General features: G+C 40.8%; 1 protein-coding gene across 1 annotated transcript; it reads left to right on the top strand.

Moving 5' to 3' along the window:
- The first annotated feature begins 676 nt into the window (after positions 1 to 676).
- LOC104219785 (putative F-box protein At5g15660) lies at positions 677 to 3,264 on the top strand. The gene is made up of 3 exons (XM_009770516.2): positions 677 to 890; positions 1,026 to 1,069; positions 1,898 to 3,264. The coding sequence occupies exons 1-3, from the start codon at positions 767 to 769 to the stop codon at positions 2,579 to 2,581; spliced, it is 852 nt and encodes a 283-aa protein (XP_009768818.1). The 5' UTR covers positions 677 to 766; the 3' UTR covers positions 2,582 to 3,264.
- The last annotated feature ends 21,433 nt before the right edge of the window (positions 3,265 to 24,697 follow it).

The raw sequence follows: 24,697 nt of genomic DNA, 5'->3' as shown, positions 1-24,697 counted from the left end.
GAGCCTTTAATGGGGAACCACTGTTGTTAAATAGTGGTTTATCTCAAGGCGGAATTTTTCGACACAAATACAAATTTAGTTGGGTTCCAATGTGGATATCGTTCGCTGGATGGCAGAGCTGGCCAGTTTCAGTTCTTTTAGCCTAATTAAGAGGGTATGCAGCAGCAAAACCTTGACTGACCCTTAGCTTGACCTCTGGCTATATATTGCAAACCTAACTATGGCTCAAACTTCTCCCCGGGGCCAGGTCCCCATCTAAGCTTCATATAGTTAAATTAGAAAACGAACAAGAACAAAAGAAAGAAGGAGTTAAATGAAATTAGAAAAGCAACAAAAAATAAAGAAAAAAGCCAAAGAAGGAGTCAAAATTGAGTGAGAAATAAATTATGGTAAAAATAACATTAATACGATTTGAACAAAAATAAATGAATAAGAAAAGAGAAAAGAGAAAAAATAAGACAAAACCAAGAAAAAAGAAAAGACGAAAAAGAAAGAAAAAAAGGAAAAAAGAAAAGAAGCATAGAAATAAAAAAGAATTGGTAAAAGAAGAGTATATTTTTTTTTTAACTATGTCATTCTTTTTTTCACTCAATAAATGGGTAGAGCCGGGTCCCGACCGCCATTACCGACCCGATTCAGAAATATAAACAACCCCAACTATGATAGCCCTAGATTCAAATTGAAGCGACACAAAATCTTTCAATGAAACTGAATATGACACAAAGGAAGAAGTCCAATTCCAAACAGTTTTGCTCCAAATATACAAATGGCGGAAGGTCAACATAATAAGAAGAAGAAATCTGTTGCAAATACAATAAAGGATAATCAAATTAATAGCAAAAGACAAAAGTTTAATGAGAAATCAGTGCTTCTCCATTCAATTTGCAAAGGTATCTGTACCTTCTTCTGCTGTGTGTGTGTGTGTGTGTTTTCTTAATGCACCTGCACCTAATTCTGCCCACCGAGGCCTCTCTCTATTGTGTTTATATATAATTGGGGCTAACCAACAATGAATGAAATTGCAGGGAGCGTGTTGGATAATAATATAGAGCAGACGGATGTTGACCAGGTGAGTTTAATTTGTTATTGGTTTGACTTAAATTGATTAGGTTTGTTAGACATTTCTCCAGGTTATGCTTAAAAACATTAAAGATAACGTTTTTCAGTGAAGATAATATGGCTAGCTAACAACGCCAATTATTCCTTGAAAACAAAAAAAGACTGCTCGTTGGTTTTTCATATCACTGAAATTGGCGAGTTCAGGGTGTAAACAACTTACAATGAAGTTTAAGTTGGACTTGGGTTGATTTCAATGTGTGTTTGCTATGGCTAAGAGGTGTATTCCTGTGTTTAATTCACTTAAAATTGTTAATGAAGTGTATTAGACCCTCAGTGGGAAAACTTAGCAGTGCGTTGTTTGTTCTAAATAGAAAGAAAGGGAATAATGCATGCTATTACTGTAATATTTTCCTAACAGTGCTCGCTGGTATAGTCACCGGAATTCCCTGGAACCTTCGCCTCAGTGAGACAAAGACCGAAACAAGTCACTACCAAACATCAATGGTTTCAATCATATAACTTTTGTGTCACCACTAGAAAACAATGTGAGACGACGGATTTATGTTTTTTCATTCAGACACTAGTTTATGCCTTCACTATGTTATTTTGTCAAACTAGACACCACAACCACAGCCAAGGGCATCAAACATGTTGGAAATTCTTAAAGTATTTTCATTTTTCTCCACTTGATATTTTCTACTTTATTATTTCTTAGTAAATAGTAGACTGAAGAAATTAAGCAATTTCTAGGTTTATTTTTTCTGAACTCTTGGTTGAAATTGTCTTATTTCTGTGTAGTTGATATAAAATCTCTTATCACTTTTCCTTTCCTATCTAGGCCCTGGAAATTCACTTTGAAGAGGAAATTTTTGTGAACATCCTCAGCAGGCTACCCGTGCAGTCTCTTTTTCAATTGAAATGTGTTTCAAAATTTTGGAAGACATTTATATCTGATCCTTACTTTAAGATGAAGCATCTCAGTCATGCCAAGAATGACCCAAATTCCCAAAAACTTCTTGTTAGCCAATTGTTGTTTGATAAACGTGGTATGCATACCTTCTGTTGTTCTTTATCGTCGTCTCAACTGGTTAAGGATGTACAAAAACTTGATTGCCCTTTAAACTTCAAACCAAGTTTAAAACCATTCTGTTGCAGAGTGTATTGTTGTTGCAACGGGCTGATTCTTCTCGGTGTTTATTTTGAATTTGTTCAGCACTTTTATCTGTGGAACCCCTCCACAAGAGAATCAATAGTACTTCCTTGTCCAGAGTATTTGAATAGATTTTCTACTTTTGGATTAGGATATGACGTAACTAGTGATGACTATAAGATCCTTAAGATTGATCCGATAGAACTCGATAAAGACAAAGTGCCCTATGAAGTTCTTGAGTTGAAAAGTGGTTCTTGGAGAAACATTGGTTATCATCCAACTGGAAAGATCCTTATGACGGCTCATTGGGCACCTATTTGTATCCTTTGGCATTTATATACGGAGCATTCCATTGGCTTGGTTGGAAAGTAGGTATTGCTCCGTCAACTTACTGTTGTTCTGTGGTATCATTTACTCTTTCAAATGAGGTGTACGGAGAGATTCCCGTGCTAGAGCCAATGTGCTATATATCTAACCTCGGGTTCGACCAGCTTGGCATTTCAGTATTGAGAGAGATGATTTGCTTTCATTATACTCATAATTATCATCAGGGGGAGGGTACTTTTAAGTTATGGGTCATGAAAGACTATGGCGTCAAAGAATCTTGGACTGAATTGTTGACAATACATGATACTGGTCTTTTTTCAGTCAGACCGAAATACATGTTTGCGAATGGTGAAGTTTTACTGTGTTATAAACATTTGCAGCATTGTGGTACGATATTTAGGACATCCACAGGACCATTTGGATTATGGGCTCAAGATGATGAAACCATTCAGGAAGGATGTGCATACATTGAAAGCTTGATCTCTCCTAAATTACTTACTTAGTGTTTGTTTATGTATCAATGAGAACCTTTTATTTTTTGCGGAAATCATGTAACATCTTTCCTTGAGCCGAGGGTTTATCGGAAACAGCTTCTCTAGTCTACCTTCGAGGTAGGTGGTAAGGTCTACGTACACTGCTTATACTGGGTTTTGTCGTTATTGTTGCTGGAAATAATGTAATAACTTATTTTGACAAATTTATCTATTGCTTTCTGTTTTCGCTTTCAAGATGTATTCACCAGAGCTATCAGCTTTCTTAATTCATGTTAAGAAGAGACATGAGCCATTTCTTTGCTACGAAAGAAGTGATTGAAATTTAAGACATGGTGAGAAGGCAAAAAATAATGCAAAAAGAGTATTAAGAAAGAGTATGCTAATAACTAAAGAGTATTAGCATATTTTGAAGTCAAAATTATATCAGAAGTGAATAAAACAATGAACATTTAACCTGATTTAACAAATAGCAACTTGAAAGCCAATGTACCTATTATGAAAAATAACAATTATTATCATAATAAAATTGTTTATAAAGGGACTGGCAACTAGGGTTTCAGATGTGAATGGTGTTTAATGCCCCACGTGACAACATTAATGTATGTTCAAAGTTGCAATTTTCAGTTCTTCAAGTTAACTACAAGAAAAATTCATCAACAAAAAATTTCTAGGTAAAAATTGCTAAAACCAGAAACATTTAAATAAAAATTACAAGTCACATATACATACCTTTCAAGTTCAACTATATGAGCCCCACGTCCACCTTCTGGGTCTTGTTTACAAACAGCAGCCTCCCTCAAACGAGACTTAGATCAAAAACGCACGTTCCTCATGAGTTTGAAGTCGTAAAAAATGACCCTGAACAAAAGAAAATTGATGGGCCGGATTTCAACATTTTGGATTAATGGTACAAAAGAGATTAGCGGGCCGGCCAGCCCAAATTGGGCACCAATTCAAGAGGATAGTATAAATGAAATAAGTGTTTTGAGATGAGGAAAAATTAAAATTCATCACTGGTTGGGCAGAAAAATAAAGTTTCTTCATAAATTGAATACAACATATTAACTTACAAAAAAAAATTATTTCACATTTAACTTGATTTAGCAAATAGCCATTTAAAAGCCGATGTAAAAAAAATTACAACTATTATGAAAAATAACAATTATCATAATAAAATTGATACTGGCTATTGATTAAAATAGCTAGCACACGCTAATACTACAAACAACTTAGCAGATCTCAGATCTAGTAAACTCTCATCTTTGAGGGTAAGTCTACTTTAGTCACTATTATTGTCACACCTCCTTTTTTCCTTTGGGGATAGGGAGATTTTTCAATTAAATTGACATAATCGAAAATGGATTATTTATTTTATTCAGTCGACACTTGGGATAATTTATGGTTTCCCAAGTTACCGGTTTATTTTAAATCCCAAATCGGGGAAATTTACTATGTTTTAAAGTCTATCAAAATCAGAAGACCGGGTAAGGAATTCTATTAACCCGTAAGAAGGTGTCAGGCATTCCCGGATTCCGTGATTTTAGCACGGTTGTTTTAATCATATCTGGCTTAATAAAATTGTTTAATTACTCATTTTAGAACCTATGTACATTTTCCTTTTTACCGCTTTAAATTAAGAAATTAACCTGAAACGAGTCACGTGTACGTGTACTCATTTTGTTTGGCGTGTTAAGAATCATGTCACGCGTACGTGTCCACAATTAATCACGCTTTATTATTAAGAAAGTTTAGTCGAAGTTGCACGAACGCATACTTCGATTTATTTTGGAAATCGTAATTATGCCACGCGTATCGAAAACAGCCTCTCTGCCCCTGTCGAAGAGAAATTGATAGAGAATATTAAACGTTCACTTAATAAAAAAACCATGTGCAAGATGACTTAACAAGAAACATGCAAATTTTCACCCTCAGGAATTGGGCAAGTAGATTCCGATCATGATCGTTATATAACTTGGGAACTTCATAAGTGTCACGATCCGGAATTTTCACCCTCAGGAATCATGATGGCGCCTACTCATAAAAGTTAGGCAAGCCATGATCTTAGAAATCTTTAAAAACACTTTTATTTTAACTGTTTTTACAAATCGTATTAACAACTGATAAACATTTAAATAACAGCGGAATGAGAGATAAAGCGGAAGACTTAGATAAATTTAAACCAAAACAATACGAAAGTCAACATATGCCTCTACCCAGAAACTGGTGTCACAACATTCACGAACTATCTAGAAATGCTACATACAGGTGTTTGAAACAAAAGAAATATAGTCTGTCTCGGATACAAAAGAAAACAGAACATCTAATTAGATAGAGGAGATGTCGGGCCTGCGGACGCCTGCAGGATTACCTCGGGATCTCGGTGGACTGAAGGCTGGCTCCCGAGCTACTGCTGCTGACCAAATGTTGCTCCGGTATCTGCACATAAGTGCAGAGTGTAGCATCAGCACAGCCGACCGCATGTGTTGGTAAGTGTCTGGCCTAACCTCGGCGAGGTAGTGACGAGGCTAGGACGAGACTCCAGATAAACATGTGCAGTTATATAATATATGGCGGAAAATAAACAGGTAATAAGCAGTTTAAAAGGGAGGGGAAACATGCTTCGGGGAACACATCAATCCAACAGAAAACTGAATAGAAGTATGAAGAGACAGTACAGTATCTACAACAACACAATAATACTACTGTTGCGGCGCGCAACCCGATCCCTTATTATTTAACATTGTTGCGGCGTGCAACCCGATCCATATATATATAAAAATATTGCGGCATGCAACCCGATCCATATATAATAATGTTGCGGCGCACAACCCGTTCCAAATATACAGTCAACAATAATCATAATAACCGTCCCGACGAGGGATCGACAATAAGCTACACTATCCCGGTAAGGGAACTCAACAGTACGAGTATATACGTCCCGGCAAGGGAGAATCAGCTATAACCAATCTTAACTCTACTCCTACTTATCTCAGTTATCACCATTTCTTAGTCATAAGTAAGTTCCTCAAAAATAACCTAAGTTTTTGCTCAATAACAAGGATTTATCATTATTGCAACCATAATATCATTCAAGAGTACAACAAGTATCAATTTAAGACTCACGGTCATGCACGACACCAACATATAGATACTCGTCACTATGCCTATACGTCGTATTTAACAAGAAACAAATAACAAATAAGACTCAACCCTAATCCCTCAAGCTAAGGTTGGACCGAACACTTTTCTCAAACTTTCACGACCAACTCAATTCTCAATTACAGCCTTTCCTCTCGAATTCGGCTCCAAATCAATTGTATCTATATATAAATGACTTCATAGAATCTATAAATGGTAAACAATTCAAATCCAATGCCTAATTATAGCTTTCCAATCATTCTTCCCAAAAATCCAAAAATCGACCCCGGGCCGGCTTAGTCAAAAAACGAGGTTCAGACCAAAATCAAATCACCCACGAGCCCAAATATATAATTATTTTCAGAATTCAAACCCAAAATTAGGTCTAAATCACAATTAATCAAAAAATTCTAACTCTACCCAAATCCCTAATTTTCTACCCTTATTCACATGATTTAGGCCTAGAAATCTAACAGGTATTAATGAAAATTGAAGAAACTGAGTCTAAGACTACATACATATGAGTTTGTGTTGAAATCCTCTTTCAAAAATCACCCAATTTGGAGTTGAGATGAAGATGTTATGAAATTTTGAACAAATTCCGTATTAGCTACTGTTTTAAATGTTGGGCGACAGTGTTCATCGCGTTCGCGAGAACACTGTCGCGATCGCGAAGGGCTGCCAGCAATGCACTTAAGCGATCGTGAGTTCCTCCACGCGTTCGCGAAGGGTTGACTCCCCTGACCTTCGCGTTCGCGGACAAGCTTACGTGTTCGCATAGAAGAACGACCAAAATCACAGCCCCCTCCAATTAACACTACGCGTTCGCGTCACACAGGCCGCGTTCGCGATGAACAATCCCCCAAAGCTCCGTGTTCGCGACTGTGGCTTCGCGTTGGCGATGGACAAATCCACCCCTGTCCCCATTTACCTTACCCGATCGCGAGAGTGCCTACGCGATCGTGATGAACGACAGGCCTGAGCACCTGTAGCAGAAATTCTGCAACTTTTCCTTAAGTTCAAAACTTCCCGAATCACATCCGAAACACACCCGAGCCTTCGGGGTTCCTAACCAAACACACGTACTAACTGAACAATCTCATACAAACAGTAGCGGATCCACGTTGTCCCTTGTGGGTGCTCAAGCACCCATTATCATTGACCAGATGTAGTAAATTTACATTGGCAATTATAAAAATATTTGGATAAATATTGAGTAAACACCCATAAATAAATTTATTTTTCCTCTTTTTTTAGAATTTTTATCGGTGAGCACCCATGACTTTAAAATTTTGGATCCGTCACTGCATACGAACTTATCCATGCGATCAAATCGCCAAAATAACCTCAATAACAACGGATCAAACCTCAAAATCAAGAACTTTTCTCAAACTTCATCAAGTATCAAATTTAGCAATTTAGGTCCGAATCACATCAAATGATATCCGTTTTTCACCAAATTTTACAGAAATATCTTAAATCATATATAAGACCTGTACCGGGCGCCGGAACAAAAATATGGGCCCGATACCACCATGTCTAATCAGATTTCTTTTCAAATTTCCTTAAAAAATTTCAGAAAGTAATTTTCTTTAAAAATTCATTTCCCGGGCTCGGGACCTCGGAATTCGATTCCTGGCATACGCACAAGTCCCATATTTTCCTAAGGACCCTCCGGGACCGTCAAATCACAGGTCCGGGTCCGTTTACCCAAAAAGTTGACCGAAGTCAAATTTATTCATTTTATAATCAAAACTTATCATTTTTCATAGATTTTCATATTTAAGCTTTCCGACTACGCATCCGGACTGCGCACGCAAATCGAGACGACTCTAAATGAGGTTTTCAAGACCTCGGAGACACAGAGTTCAATTAAAAGGAAGTGATGACCTCATGGGTCATCACACATTTCCATTTGTTCTAAAGATCAAGTTTAGGAGTTTCATGAGTTGGATCAAAAGTGCTCAACCTTTGGAAACTTTAAGGGTCATATGCATTCAAAGTAATATAATATGGACAAAAATAGACTTATCCCAAACTTAAAGGCATCATTTAGGGAAACAAGAAAAAAGAGGTCAAGGAATTTTGATTGGAATACAAGATTCTACTTGAAACGACAAATTAATGAGTCATATCTACATGAAGCTCTCTTAGAAAAACTAAAGGTGTTAAACGGGCCGGGTTGATCCGGTTCCAGACTGGTCCAGATCAGTAGAACCTGGAATCGGCCTGGATCGGTTAAAGGGGGCTGGGCTGGGCTGGGTAGGTGGGTTGGGGGGTTGGTCCGTTTTAGTTATTTGTAACGGATAACCGGCCCGGTTTAACCCGGAAGAGTGAACAGTAACTCTTACCGATTAACCGGCCCGGTTCAAAGAGCTACTTTTTTTTTAAATTTTCAAAATTGTGGACCCCACTGACCCTTGGCAATTCTTTATGTAGTACTTTGTGTTAATATAACTTACAATAATTATACAAAATTCCAATTAATGAATGCTTTATATACTTTTTGTTAATTTAATTTTGATTTTTGAAATAAATATAGTACTTGCAATTTATAAGTGTAATTTTTTCCCACCTTCCTTGTATTTTTTAAATTAATACAAAGTATTAATATAACTTACAAAATTCAAAAAAAAATTTAAAAATACACTAAATCCGGTCCGGCCCCCTCAACCCGTAACCCTTACGGTTCAATTTTTATCCGGATAAATCCGAACCCGTTAAATTTGTTAAGAACAAATTTGGAATCGACCCGAACCGGACCGTAACCCGTACGGGTCCAAATAATAGAGGCACAGCCCACCTATTTAACACCCATAAGAAAAACCAAAGAAAAATGGAAGAAATTATTAGCAATTAGAGATAACAACCACTATCTTATCACAATTCACCTACTCAACAAAATTTTCCAAAGATTTATTTATTTGTTTTTAAAAAAATAATTAAAAAAAACCTTCACAGTGTAGCTTGTGACCACATCTGATGTCACTATCTTACATAATTCTGGGTTCCTTTAAACCAAATAGACGTAATATGTCAATCAATCACGGCCCCTTTGAATATTTAATTGCTATTTTAATTTAAACATATCAATCAATAAATGCTTTGAATATTTAGACATCTTGGTAGAATAGGTATTACTTCCCCTTGATTAGATATCTTGAGTTCGACGTACCTTTGAGAGGACTTGATTCTTTTCAAACGTATATGTGAGCACGTGATTTTTGTTTCGCACGACAATCGCTCCAAAAGAAATAAAAAAATAATAATAATTGGCCCCGCTGTATAAATTTTGGATTTTTACATGGCATTTTATTGGTTATTTGCGATTTTTGCCCATTTTTACTTTATTAAAACAAAATACAAAAAATGTGTGTGTCATGCATAATTCGAACCGTAATCCGGTCGTTAAATAGAAAATCATAAATAGGCATCTTCGTCCGTGATTTTATTTTTTGTTTAATTTTACCTGTTTTGAAATATTTTAGTGTGCGTGCAAATAATTGAATTGAGTGTGTATTTAATTTGATTTTTTGCTTAGTTTTGTTTTTAAAATAAATAAGAAAAAGAAATAAAAATAATAATTAAAAAAAAAAGACCCTTTCTTCTTCTGGATTGGGCCAATTTCTTAAAATTGGCCCAAACAAGCAATGCACCCAAACCAGGCCTGCCCGGTCCAGTCCAGTTGATACCCAGGGTGTCCAAACGACGTCGTTTGGGTCGTGCCTGATCTGGGCCGTTGATCTCAGATTGATCAACGGCCAAGATCAAATTTCCCATAACCCACTAATGGCCCTGACCCGTTTCCACCCGGACCAACCCAAACCCTTTTACCCTCGAAACGACACCGTTCCACTTAAGCCATCAGATCCAGACCGTAGATCTAGATTGATCTAACGGTTGAGATCAACCCACCCACTAACTATATAAGCATAGAACCTTTACCCTGCCCCCCTATCCTAACCCCCAGGCTGTAGTCGTCCCCTCCACAGACCTTTCCCCTCAAACCCTAGCCGCCCCTGTATCATTCACCATGAAAGCCGGCGGCACGGACGCCGGTGACCTCGCCCTTAACACCATAGAACCCCCGTGCCATCCTGAACCCAAATCTACCAACCACACGCCTCGAATCCTATCCCACCTTCTCGAATCTTCATTTGAAGATTCGAGTCGGAACCTAATCTACACCGATCTGCCTTAAATTCATACCAGACACTCCCCAGTACCCCCTCGTGACCAAACCATACTTGGTTTGGTCCGAATCTGACCAGGGAAGCATGAATCCCGGATCTAGTTTTCGAACCTTAGGGTTCCTCGTCACTGGTCCTTTGTTTTGTTCAAACCGGAGGATTAAGGTCTAATGGACCTTAATCGAAGTGTTTCTCATCTAAGAAACACTTCGATTAAAGTCCGTTCAGCCTTAAGAAAGGTCTGTCCAAATCCGAGTTCAAACTTTTGATTTTTCGAGTTTTAAGGTGAGTTTGCTTTCTTTCCTTTACTTGTTTTAGGCCGTGTGATTTGTTTTAAAAGTCTGTTCATATTTGTTTTAATTTTATCAACTTTTGTTTGTCCACTTTACCTGAACCTCTGTGTTTGTCTGAATCCCCCTCCCATTCTGATAAGGCATATGTATTTGTTGTGCAATCAGTTTGAATTTCAAATTTGTACTGATTAATTGATTCCTCGAAGTACAGTTCTGTTTAATCAGTATAAGTTGAGTCATGTGTCCTATACTTTTGAATGTCTGATTTTTGGCTACGATTGTGTATGTTAATGCTAATATAGTCGAGTCGACATATGTCGTCAATTAGTTTCAGCTGTCCGAACAATAACAAATCGACTTACTTCTGCTAAGCATTTGTTGAATCAATTAAGAACCATTTTTGTTTACTTATAGCTGTTGATTTGGATCAGTAATGTAAAAGGGATGTTTGGTTTAAATTCTGAATTGGAGGGCATGTGCACTCGTGCACAGCAGGTGCATTGGTGCACCTCATGTGCTTTGTGCACAACCTGTGGCCTGCATTAAAGGTTTTTGTTAAGTTAAATAATTTGACAGCATATGCTGTCAGATATATTCTACTTCTCATACCTTGCTTTAGTTTAAAAGTATTAAACCTTTTAAAAGTTAAGTCTGCCAGGGAATGTTGATGGGGGTTAATACTTAAATAACTAATTGGAATCTGAAAATGTGAAGGCACATGGGAGGGGTGTTGATATATTCTGAACAGACTGTTAAAAGGGGTAAGGTGAAGGCTTATAAAAGGGGGCAGACATCTGACTAAAAGAGGAAAAAGGATTGAGAGGTTAGGGAACCCTGAAGAAAAGAGAGAGTTTGAAATAAACACAGATAGAGCATACAGAGATAGAGGGGGAGACACTGAGAGGGAACATCTGAGAGTTCAATTTCTGAAAACAGGAACTGGAAAAGATTTCTTTTAGTAACTTCAGTATAATTTCAAAACTGAAGATTGGTTTTAGATTTTGGAAAGAAAGGAGATAGAGGGTGGATATACAGAAAGCAGAAACTGTCTTTTCTTCCTGCTGTTTGTTCGATTTCCAGTCTGTTTACCCTGTTTCAAATAAGTGCTGATTTCCTCTCAAGTATCAGTTAGGATTCTGTTGTTTGGTTCTTATTGGTTTGCTCTCTTTTGGAATTGGACCACTTGAATTCTGAGCCCACTCCTCTGCTTTTGCTGTCATTTTTGTTGCCTCTTCCCATTGGCCATAACTGCATCTTGCTTTGGGATTTTTGTTACCTGCTGTTACTGCTGCTGCACTTGTTGTCATTGTTACTCTGCTGATTGCCTTCTTCTTCAATTATCAAATATTTCCAGGTACACAACCTCTGAACCATGTATTGTTGAAAGTTTGAAGTTGAAGCAGAAATAAAGAAATGAACATCTGTTTATGTTATAACATTGGTGTTGAAAATAGGTTGAATGTTAGTTGGGCCTGTATTTGTTTAACTGCAAACTGCAAACATTCTGTATAAACTAACATACATTCTGTTTGAGACGAACTATTAGATAGCATTGTTCAATAATAATGACAGTATGACATAGACAGTATGTTTGATTTAGTATACATTCAGTTCAGTATAACACTCTGTTTGACTTAGTTATGACTGTATAACATAGAGTCATTGGCAAGCACTTGGATGTATTTTGCCTAGACCACTGAATTGACAAATCTGTGGTACTAGGTCTGGGATAAATGTATCCCAAACAAACTCTCATGCAGTCACGTTAAGAGTCTGGCTATGAATGTCAGCTCTCCTGTCAGATTATTTGTTCCAATATAGGTTCGATATCGGGTCTCGGTATAGATTCCTTGTTTCGAAATAATGTGATGATTGTTGAGGAAAACTAATAGTTATTTTGAGTTCAATTAGTAGTAATTTTCCTAATAAACAGCCAATTTCGTTTATCAATTTCAAATAGGTTAGAGTTTAAAAATAAAACTTGGAGGTCGTTAAATATAACTCAGTATATGTTGTTAGTTTGCTTGCAATCTCACTTAGCAAATTAATGAGTGTATTCACTCGATGAAGACAAAGCATGAGGTAACTCTCACCTCATAAACAATCAATCAGGTAATCAAACAAATTTAGGTTCGGCAAACATAATAAAGATTCAGTCTGTATTTGTTCAAACAAGCAAAGTTCGGTATCATCTTTCTTTTTAAAGACAAACGTAGTAGAAATGTAGTCACTGTAGGATACCCTTCTAAAATAATGAGACGAGCCTCGCCAAATAAAAATACAAATTGCGGGGCCCTCAATAATTGATCATGATAAATACTTAGAATTTGGGACGGACTGTTTAGTGAATTCCACTGCCTTCCCCAAAGATAATAACGCGTTAGATTCTTTAGGCGCGACTTAATTAAATTACATTCTTAAATTCGGGTGCGCATTTATGTGACCCAAATTCAAATCTCAACGGAGTCGAAATGTGTTAACAACTACGGGTGCATTGATTGTGACGTGGTTCGAGATGCATTTTCACGACGTTGCAATTCTATAAAAATAAATGATAATAATAAAAGCGGTTTAAACTTAATAAAAGCACGTAAGTCATAACATGTATTTAAATCAGATATTTAGCCATTATAACAATTTAAGCGACCGTGCTAGAACCACGGGATTCGAGGGTGCCTAACACCTTCCCTCGGGTCAACAGAATTCCTTACTTAGAATTTCTGGTTCGCAGACTTCATTTGGAAAAGTCGAAAATTTCCTCGATTTGGGATTCAAGATAAACCGGTGACTTGGGACACCAAAAGCCAAACCTTTCCCAAGTGGCGACTCTGAATTAAATAAATAATCCCATTTCGAATATTGTCACTTAAATTGGAAAAACTCCCTCGCGCATTTAACCCTTCGGGGCGGGCGCGCAAAAAGGAGGTGGGCGACTCTGCTGGGGATTTAACCCAGAACCACTGGTTCAGGGTTCAAGAATTCGAGCTTAGAATAATTGTTATATTTGGCTTTATTATCTGATCTTTATTACATGTTTTTGCATAACGTGCTAAATGTTGTCTTTTACCGCTTTGATATTATCTGAACTGTATATAAATTGTGCCGAAACCCTTCTCTTCTTACCTCCGGGGAGAAGCTCGCTGGTCGAGACTCCTTATTCTGTTAGTGTCAATACCTGAAATAAGAAAGAGGTCGGACAAGTTACAAAGCCGGACGATCTCGCGGGTCCCCGGTACGTAGCCCCCTCCTCGACTCGAGTTGTCCGCTCGGGTACACAGTCTAGAACAAATACCCAGGTTACAAACCTAGAATAACTTGACTTCATGCCGGATCCCTAGTAGGAACGCTTATTTGCATCATGTTGCATTTGACTTAAGGGACTCAACACAGAGGTTGGGTCCGTCTAGGACAGGCAACCTGAAATGAAGAAGACCACCCTGCTGCATCCTATTTGTTTTGTGCATTTATTTGCTTCGGTTCCGCATGCTGACCGGTTTCTAAAAAAGGAAAAATAGCAGCGTAGGGAGATAATTACTTATTTTGGAAAAATAAAACCAATGTTCAAGTATTGTCAAAAACCTCGCCGGATTTTTTTTTCTAAAAAAAAAAGAGAATAAAAACAAAATTTGTCTTCTTAGTTTGAATTATTAAAAAAAAATTTTTTTTTTTCTTTCATGTCCAAAATAAAAAAAAAGAAGGTATTTATTTAAAAGTAAAAAAAAAATGGAAAATTCATAATTCAAAAAATGTGTTGTTTCTTTTGTAGTACCCCTTTTATAAATTCAGACTAATAGTCCAAGTATTGCCTAAAAAAAAATATTTTCTTTAGTCTTTATCCTTTTTCAAAAAATAATAAAAATACTTATTCTTGATTTCTAGGTTTATTTGATTTTCTCTATTCATGATACGCCCGAACTACGCCGGTTTGATTCTCACCGGATGTGAGATACGTAGGCAACCCTCGTCGGGTTCAACCCCATTTTTCTAAATAACCAAAAATCAATAAATAAATAAAAAAAAATGTGTCAAATTTTTAAAGAGTCGTAAATAAATCGGGTGACGCTGTTTTGTCATAAGTAGCCGAATGTTCCCGAAAGGGACGCCGGAAGGTTGACTTTGCATAAATAGCCACCTTTGGGTCTTGTTTAGCATTTTTATCCAGTAGACCCACACAGCCTTAAAAATCTTCGCCCCCGAAATGTTTAAAGGCCGTGTTTAAAACTCGATCCCCTCTGTAAAAAAAAAAAAAAAAAGAAAAAAAAATTGTTGAGTCAGTTCGTTTTGTTAAAATCACCTTAATAAATGTGCAGGATGAGCACGATGCAAAATGAACATTTTTCAATAATGACCAAAATCCCTGTCAAGTTACGGCTATGGTGGAATGATCTAGGTGTTGAAGGACAAAATGAGGTTAAGAAATATCTGAAAGGTCTTGTGGGTCTGTTGGAAATCCAGCCTCGGGGAGATATCATAAGAGCTTTGGTTACCTATTGGGACCCGACGCACAATGTTTTCCATTTCTCTGATTTTAAGCTCACCCCGACTTTGGAAGAAATGGCCGGATACATCGGGAATACTGAACTTCCGTTGAGGGAAAAATACTTGGTCGCCCCGAGAGTCGTCACGGTACATCGGTTCCTGGATTCATTGAAAATACCTAGAACAGTCCACAACCCGGATCTAGCAGCCGGATTCTGTACTCCATGCTTCATATATGATAGGTACGGTCACGAGGGGGGATTCAATAATCCAATCAACAAACTGTGCAGCAAAGGAGTTCGTCAGAAGTGGGACGAGCACAGACGGGTAGCGTTCATGATAATGTTCCTGGGTCTTCTGGTATTTCCGAGGAAAGATGGAAACATTGATTTGAAGATATCTGGGGTCGTCAGCACTTTACTCACGCAAAGTGACAGTACTCTCGCGCCTATGGTGGTATCCGACATCTTTCGAGCTCTCACAGCTTGTAAAGCTGGGGGAAATTTCTTCGAAGGTTGTAACTTGCTCCTACAGATATGGATGACCGAGCACCTCTGCCATCATTCCGAGATTTTGAGCCATGGTTCCCCGGAAAAGACCCGCATAGAAGAATCTTACACGAGAACCAGAGAGATCATTTGGCCCAAAGGAGTCCTGGCATGGACCTCGTTCTTGCAAGCTCTTACTGCCAGCCAAATACAATGGACGTTGGGATGGTTGCCTGTTGATGAGATCTTATATATGTCGGCGGCTAAAACTCATTTCTTGCTGATGGGGCTTAAGAGCATTCAACCTTACGCACCCGGCCGAGTTTTGAGACAGTTCGGAAGATGCCAGACAGTACCTCATGAGGAAGATCTTAGCGCTCAAGCAGTTGAGATAAGTCCTAACGGACAGTTCCCAGAAGCAAAGATTCGCCAAATCTGGAATGAGGGTCAATATTTGAAATCAGATACTTGCATGCGGGATCGAGCCAAAGGAGAAACGGCGCCAGGTTACCTTGCATGGTATAGAAGGGAACTCGAGCATGAAAGGCCAGCTAAGAGACCCCACATCCGGAATTTCACCGAATCATCACAAAGGCAGTGGGATTGGCTAGTAAAGGAAAGAGGCTATTGCGCCGAAATCAGCAGGTTAAAGCAACAAGTGGAAAGCTTGAAATATGAACACAACGTGCAAGTTGCTACCGATCTAGGAGGGCGGAATAGGTTAATTCAATAAAATGAAATGCTCAGAGCCCAGATCAAACAGATAAGGGTGGATGCGGATAAACAACCAAGGCGTCGATCGGATGAGCGGCTGATAAAAAGGCTAAAAGGTGAAATCAGGGAATGGCAAGATGGTTTGGAGGAATCTGAAAACATCATAGCAGAGCTCAAGGCACAGTGGGATGCGAGAACAGATGAGCATCGCCGGTACCTGAATCAATTGGAAGGCAACCACGAGAAGACTGTGGCTAAAGTAAAGAGAGAGATGGCTGCACTTGAGATCAAAGCAGCTAGTCAGGCCAAGGACTTCCAAATGGAGAGCAGATACTGGTACGACTCAATAGCCCAGATGAAGTTGGAAGTACGGCGACTGAAGCATCAGCATATACAAGATGCTCAAGTATTTAAGACATGCAGCGATCAGATAAAACGCCTACTCATGGAGAAGAAGCAAATCAGAGATAGGATCAAGGCCATTGCCCATGCCATCACCAGACAATGTCTACGATGTGAGAACATGTCCAGCGTTACCGTCCTCTCAGCAGTAATGGGTTATGTCAAGCAGACTATGCACGAGCTGGAGCAACTTGAGAGGGATCTCACGCCTAGGACCGCGGCAAGGCCGAACGATGCCCCGCAGACACCGATTTTCAAAACCATAATGCATTCATAGGTCAAATCTGTATCTTAGCATCTTCTGCTTGTTTTCCCCATCCGGGTGATTTTTAGTCTGTTTTTGAATCTAGGTTTATTTTCAAAGTTCGTTTTTTCTTTTGCAAATGTAGTTTGTAATAGAACATTTTCAACAATAAAGAGGTTGTTTCTTTTACGCTCATTTGTGTTTTTCAAACTACGTAATGATCTAATTCACGTAGGCATCGTGATACGTAGGCAATCCTCATCGGATCCGGTCGCATTTCTTTTACTGCAAAATAAAACAAAAAGAAAAAAAAAAGGAAAGAAAGGAAAAACTAATTAAAGGAAAAATGCCGGAATGACGCATGCTCTCGTAGCAAACATATAGTAATCTACTTAACTGTATAGGTGCATCATGCCCAACGTGAGATTAACTATCTGTTATTTGCTACAAATTAACCGTGCGTTTGTCGTTGAGTATTCCCAGGGTTTTTGAAAGGACGGTTGGTTTGGTGAAAGTCTGGCCTCGCACTCATATTTCACGAGGTCAAGGAGAAGTGTTCAACTACCTGTTGTTAGGTCCAGAAGCAGTACCCACACTTACTTCACCAGGTCAAAAGGAAGTGTGGAAATGTCTTCAGAAATTTCATTGCAAACAATCCCTGTTTCCGAGGAAAGCTCGATCTCAACCGTCCTCACACCTGAATCCGCGACTGCGGAGGAAAATAGGATCCTACGGCTCCGCATGTTGGAAATGCTGGACGACTGGAATAATGGGAAAGAGCCGCCAAGTGTCGTCCCCGGATTCCCTGAATTATTCTCCAGGTCAAGTGGAACATCTAATGTCCCCATAAATTATCCTGCTACCCCATTTGGGTACCCAGCCACATCCGCCTTCTCTGCTGGATCACCTTCTGAGCCTCATCCCCGAATGTCGGCCACTGATGCAAGCATGAACATCTTTGCTGCATCGCCTTGCCCGGTTACGGCACAGCCTACCACATACAAGCCAAGCTTTGACTCATCCTCTTTTACATTCCAAGCACCATCGTTCTCAATGGAACCAACCAGGTTCGCTACCAACACTAATCCTCTACCGCCTCAGTGCGAGCTTGCACCCGGGCAGGATCAGAACCCCAGAATTGCAGAACAAAATGAGATTGCCAAGAGAATGAGAAGCCTTGAACAAAGTTTGAAGAATATGCAAGGATTGAGCGGACAAAAGAGCGTCTCTTACGCCGACCTGTGCATGTTCCCTCACGTGCACCTGCCAACGGGTTTCAAGACCCCCAAGTTTGAGAAATACGATGGGCACGGTGACCCCATTGCACATCTTAAGAAATACTGCAACCAATTGCGGGGAGCCGGTGGAAAAGAAGAACTGCTAATGGCATATTTTGGGGAAAGTCTAGTAGGGATAGCTTCGGAATGGTATATGGATCAGGAAATGTCCCGATGGCATATATGGGATGATCTCGCCAGAGATTTTGTAAAACAATTCCAGTATAACATCGACATTGCGCCAGACCGAAACTCTCTGTCGAATTTGAAGAAGAAACCTTCGGAAAGCTTTAGAGAATATGCTATTAAGTGGCGTGAACAGGCGTCGAGAGTAAAGCCTCCCATGGATGAAGTGGAAATGGTCACTACCTTTCTCCAGGCTCAAGAGTCTGACTATTTCCAAAACATGATGTCGGCCATGGGTAAGCCATTCGCGGAAGCGATCAAGATTGGAGAGATGGTGGAAAATGGGTTGAAAACGGGTAGGATTCTGAGTCAAGCAGCCATAAGGGCAACTTCCCAGGCCGTCCAAAGCGGGTCTGGAGGAACGACGAGGGGGAAGAAGAAGGAAGAAACGACTATGGCAGCCTCTGAAGCAAGGGAGTATCGTCATCCCAGGCCCCATTTTCCGGAAAGAGCCCCACAACACTATTACCCCCACTCAAATTTGGCATATGCTCATCAGCCTTATATGGTCATGAATGCCCAACCTTATAACCATCCACCACAACAAGCCAACCGAGGCCCAGCTCCACCTCCCAGAAATCAGCCTCCTTACCGCAACCACTATAACCCACAACCCCCGCAGAATAACTACCGCCCCCAGGAGCCACCTCGACGGCGGACTTTTACGCCCATCGGTGAACAATACTCTACTTTGTTCCCTAAGCTAGTCCAGTTGGGTTTCTTGCAACCAATTCCCCAAACGAGGCAAAACCCAACATCGCCTTCTTACAAAGCCGGAATCAGATGCGCCTATCATTCAGGAGCCGAGGGACATGATACAAACGACTGCTGGTCATTGAAAAGAGTGGTCGAAAATTTGATGGAGCAGGGGAAAATAGTGCTAAGGGACGAAGAGATCCCAAATGTGACTAACAATCCATTGCCCGCTCACAATAATGGACTGCTGATCGGAATGATTTGTGAAGACAAAGAGTTCGACCCTGCTTTGAAAGCCATAATTGCCATTGTCGACACGGGGAAGAGGCCTGAAATAGACCAGAAATCAGAAAAGGGGGAGGAGGCCAAGGATATAAAGAGCAAGCCTGAAAAGAAGGTGGAGAAGAAAGTGGTACCAGCAAAGGGTGGAGTTCTTTACATACCACGAGGTCAAGCCGAGAAGACGCAGAACTTCGGGATCAAAAAGACAAAACCTATGTACGTGTCGAAAGGGGCCTATGTGGTCCGGGGGACGATTCAACCACCTCGGCTGAATGAGCCAGTGGTTATCGGACGCGTGCCATAAAAGCCAATGACCAACCCGTCCACAGTACCGTGGAATTATCAAAAGACTTTGGTAATGTACAAAGGTAAAGAGGTTATGGGAGAACTTCCAGGAAATACTTTCGTCGGAGGGTACTCAAATACCCAAGAACTGAACAACGCCACACAAAGGCGCTTCCCTCCAAAGAAGCCTGTGAGTGTCGAAGAAGCGGAGGTTTTCTTCCAACAAATGAAAATGCCGGATTACGAAGTGATAGATCAGTTGCGCAAGTACCCTGAGCAAGTATCCATGCTGTCATTATTGATGAGGTCAACTGAGCATCAAAAGATCCTATTGAAAACCCTGAATGAAGCATATGTACCAGTTGAAACCTCGGTAGAACAACTAGAGCGGATGACAGAAAGATTCTTCGCCGTCAACCAAATCTCTTTCAGCAAAAACGATTTACCCCCGGAAGGAGCAGCACACAACAAGGCCTTGCATTTAACAGTTAAATGCGAGGACTACTATGTCAAGCGGGTAATGTTGGATGGGGGATCAGGTGTTGACATTTGCCCGCTCTCCACTCTACAAAGAATGGAAATTGGGACCGGAAGAATCCGACCCAACAATGTCTGCGTAAGAGCTTTCGACGGCATCAAGAGAGATACCATGGGAGAAATAGACCTGTTGTTGGTCATAGGACCAGTCGAATTTCGAGTAACCTTCCAGGTGATCGACATGGACACATCCTACAATTTTCTCCTTGGCAGACCTTGGATCCATGCGGCAGGAGCCGTGCCTTCCACTCTTCACCAGATGGTGAAGTTCGAGTACGAAGACCGAGAGATCGTGGTCCATGGGGAAGATGAGCATGCCATTTATCGGGACCCATCCATCCCGTACCTTGAACCAAGAGAAGGAAGCGAACATACGGTCTATCAAGCTTTCGAGGTTGTACTGGCAGAGCAGCACGAAGAGGGAATACCCTGCCCCCAGCCTTTCTTGTCTAACGCCTCGGTTATGGTGGCCAAAGAGATGATCCGGCACGGATTTAGGCCAGGGAAGGGACTTGGACGAACCCTTCAGGGAATAACAGAACCCATTACTTTGCCAGTCATCAAGAAACCTTTTGGACTAGGCTTCAAACCTACTCCAGCAGACGAAGAATGGGCAAAGAAAAGGAGAAATGAGGGTTGGAAGTTACCTCAACCACTGCCGGATTTATATGCAACTTTCATCAGGCCAAGGTACGTTGAAGAAGATGATGAGGTCTTCACAGCTGAGGAAATCGAGGAGATATGTGGGGCAATGAGGGAAATGCTCTACGAGATCCACATGGTTCAACCAGGTGAAGGAACGAGCACTGCTGAGATGCTGTACATGGGGCCGAGCGCCCAACTCCAAAACTGGGAGGCCACGCCATTCCCGACTAGACGGAAGTCCGGGTAGACATGTCCTGCCACCTTTCCTGTGTCACAAGTTATCCCAGGACATAATTTGAACGTTTTCTTCTTTTCAATTGTTGCTTTGAATTCCTAGTCGTAAACATTGTTGTCTTTCAACTTTCCAAAGAAAATATATAAAAAAAAAATCATCATTGCTTTCCTATTCTTTCTTTTGTTCTGATTTTTATTAGTTTTCCTTTTTCCTTTTTCAGTCCTAATAATGCGGCTTTAAATATGACATGCTTGCGGACTTCACGCCCAGATCACAATGAGTTATTTAACTACGAATTAATGAACCCAGAACCAGAATATGATGCGGAAGAGGCTTTTAGGGAGATAAACCGAGAATTGGAATATTTCGAGAATAAACCTAAGCCAAATCTGAATGACACTGAACCGGTAAATTTAGGAACCCCGGAAGAAGTCCGGGAGACCAAGATAAGCATTCACACGGACAAGAAGACGCGAGAGGCGATAATTCAACTTCTTTTTGAATTCAAAGACGTGTTTGCTTGGTCATATGATGACATGCCGGGACTAGGTGTTGATCTAGTGGTTCATAAATTGTCAATTCATCCTGATTGTCCTCCAGTTCAACAAAAGCAACGAAAGTTCAAAACGGAGGTCAGTGACAAGATTAAAGAGGAGATCACCAAGCAGCTGAAAACGGGAGTGATCCGGGTAGTCCAATATACAACATGGTTGGCGAATGTGGTTCCAGTACCGAAAAAGGACGGGAAAACTCGGGTATGTGTAGATTACCGAGATCTGAACAGAGCAAGTCCTAAAGATAATTTCCCGCTGCCCAACATCCACATCCTCGTTGATAATTGCGCCAAACACGAGATACAGTCTTTTGTAGATTGTTATGCTGGGTATCATCAGGTATTGATGGATGAAGAGGACGCCGAGAAAACTGCCTTCACCACGCCTTGGGGCACCTACTGTTATCGAGTTATGCCATTTGGTTTGAAGAATGCTGAGGCTACTTACATGAGGGCCATGACTGCCATTTTCCATGACATGATGCACCAGGAAATAGAGGTGTACGTGGATGACGTGATAGTCAAGTCCAGGACGCAGGATAATAACATCCAAGACTTGAGGAAGTTTTTCGAGAGGCTAAGGAAGTATGACTTGAAGCTGAACCCAACCAAATGTGCTTTCGGAGTTCCGTCGGGCAAACTTTTGGGCTTCATCGTAAGAAGGAGAGGAATCGAGCTAGATCCAACTAAGATAAAATCCATCAGAGATCTGCCTCCCCCAAAAACAAAGAAAGACGTGATGAGTCTTTTGGGCAGGTTGAACTACATCAGTCGGTTTATTGCCCAGCTGACAAGCACGTGTGAGCCCATATTCAAGTTGTTAAGGAAAGATGCGGCGATTAAATGGACAACTGAGTGTCAAGAAGCCTTTGATAAAGTCAAAGAATACCTTTCGAATCCCCCAGTCTTGGTCCCTCCAGAACCAGGGAGGCCACTTTTCTTGTATCTGACAGTCTTGGAGAACTCTTTCGGCTGCGTCCTCGGGCAACACGACGTAACCGGAAAGAAGGAGCAAGCAATCTACTACTTGAGCAAGAGATTCACCGGCTATGAGGCCAAATACACTCTGCTGGAAAGGACATGCTGCGCTCTCACATGGGTTGCACAAAAGCTGAGACATTATCTCCAAGCCCACACTACGTTCCTCATAAGCAGGTTGGATCCTTTGAAGTATATATTTCAGAAACCAATGCCTACTGGGAGACTGGCTAAATGGCAAATTTTGCTTACGGAATTCGACATAGTTTATGTCACTCGCACGGCAATGAAAGCCCAGGCGTTAGCAGATCATTTGGCCGAAAATCCGGTCGATGAGGAATACCAGCCATTGGATACCTACTTTCCAGATGAAGAGGTAAACACCGTAGAAGTGATCTCGGAGGAAGCTCATGTTTGGAAGATGTTCTTTGACGGAGCCGTGAACGCCAAGGGTGTAGGGATTGGGGCAATATTGATCTCGCCTTCCGGTCAGCATTATCCCGCCACAGCTAGACTGCGTTTCTTTTGCACAAATAATACAGCTGAGTATGAAGCCTGCATTATGGGCATGCATATGGCAATCGATCAGGATGTCAAAGACTTACTGATTATGGGAGACTCTGACCTGATCATCCGGCAAGCTCAAGGCGAATGGGAAACTCGGGATGTCAAACTTATCCCATACCGACAACATGTGGAGGACCTCAGCAAGCGCTTTACATCAATAGAATTCAGGTACATTCCGAGGTGTCACAATGAACTGGCAGATGCACTTGCTACTTTGGCTTCAATGCTACCCTACCCGGGCAACGCCCACGTCGATCCTTTGGAAATCCAAATCAAGGAAAGACACGGTTACTGCAGTGTAATCGAGGCGGGATCAAATACGCAGCCTTGGTACCATGACATCAGGAAATTCCTGAAGACGCAAGAATACCCCGAGCATGCTACTGGAGATCAGAAGAGGACCATTAGGCGACATGCAAGTGGTTTCTTTCTAAGCGGTGAATTGTTATATAAGAGGACCCCGGACCTCAATCTCCTAAGATGTGTCGATATCGAGGAATCGAGAAAGATCATGCACGAAGTACACGCAGGTGTGTGCGGACCTCACATGAACGGGTATGTCTTAGCGAAGAAAATCCTCCGAGCAGGTTATTACTGGATGACCATGGAAAAAGATTGCTTTAGCTTTGTCCGGAAGTGTCATCAGTGTCAGGTGCACGGTGATTTGATTCATGCACCTCCCACGGAGTTGCATCCCATGTCCGCACCTTGGCCATTTGTCGCATGGGGCATGGACGTCATTGGACCAATCGAACCGAAGGCTTCGAATGGACACAGGTTTATACTGGTTGCCATCGATTACTTCACAAAATGGGTAGAAGCTGTCACTCTCAAGTCGGTCACTAAGAAAGCTGTGGTGGATTTTGTACACTCAAATCATATCTGTCGCTTCGGTATTCCTGCGACTATCATTACAGATAACGCAGCAAACTTGAATAGTCACTTGATGGGAGATGTATGCGAGCAATTCAGAATAACGCATAGGAATTCCACGCCTTATCGGCCAAAGGCCAATGGTGCTGTGGAAGCGGCAAACAAAAACATCAAGAAGATTTTGAGGAAGACCATCCAAAGTTCCCGACAGTGGCATGAGTAGTTACCATTTGCATTATTGGGGTACCGCACTACGGTACGCACATCGTTGGGAGCGACTCCTTATCTTTTGGTTTATGGGACCGAGGCTGTAATACCGGCAGAGGTAGAAATTCCTTCGCTTCGAATCATTGTCGAAGCAGAAATCGAAGACAGCGAGTGGGTTAAGGCTCGACTGGAGCAATTGACGTTGATTGATGAAAAGCGAATGGCCGCAGTTTGTCACGGACAGTTATACCAACGAAGGATGGCCCGTGCTTACAACAAGAAAGTCCGACCCCGGAATTTCGAAGTAGGTCAGCTGGTACTAAGGCGTATTCTGCCGCATCATGAAGAAGCAAAAGGAAAGTTTGCCCCAAATTGGAAAGGCCCATACATCGTAAGGA

Source organism: Nicotiana sylvestris, chromosome 5 (assembly GCF_000393655.2).
Source record: "Nicotiana sylvestris chromosome 5, ASM39365v2, whole genome shotgun sequence".
Lineage (NCBI taxonomy): Eukaryota > Viridiplantae > Streptophyta > Magnoliopsida > Solanales > Solanaceae > Nicotiana > Nicotiana sylvestris.
This window is presented reverse-complemented; position numbering and strand designations above follow the sequence as displayed.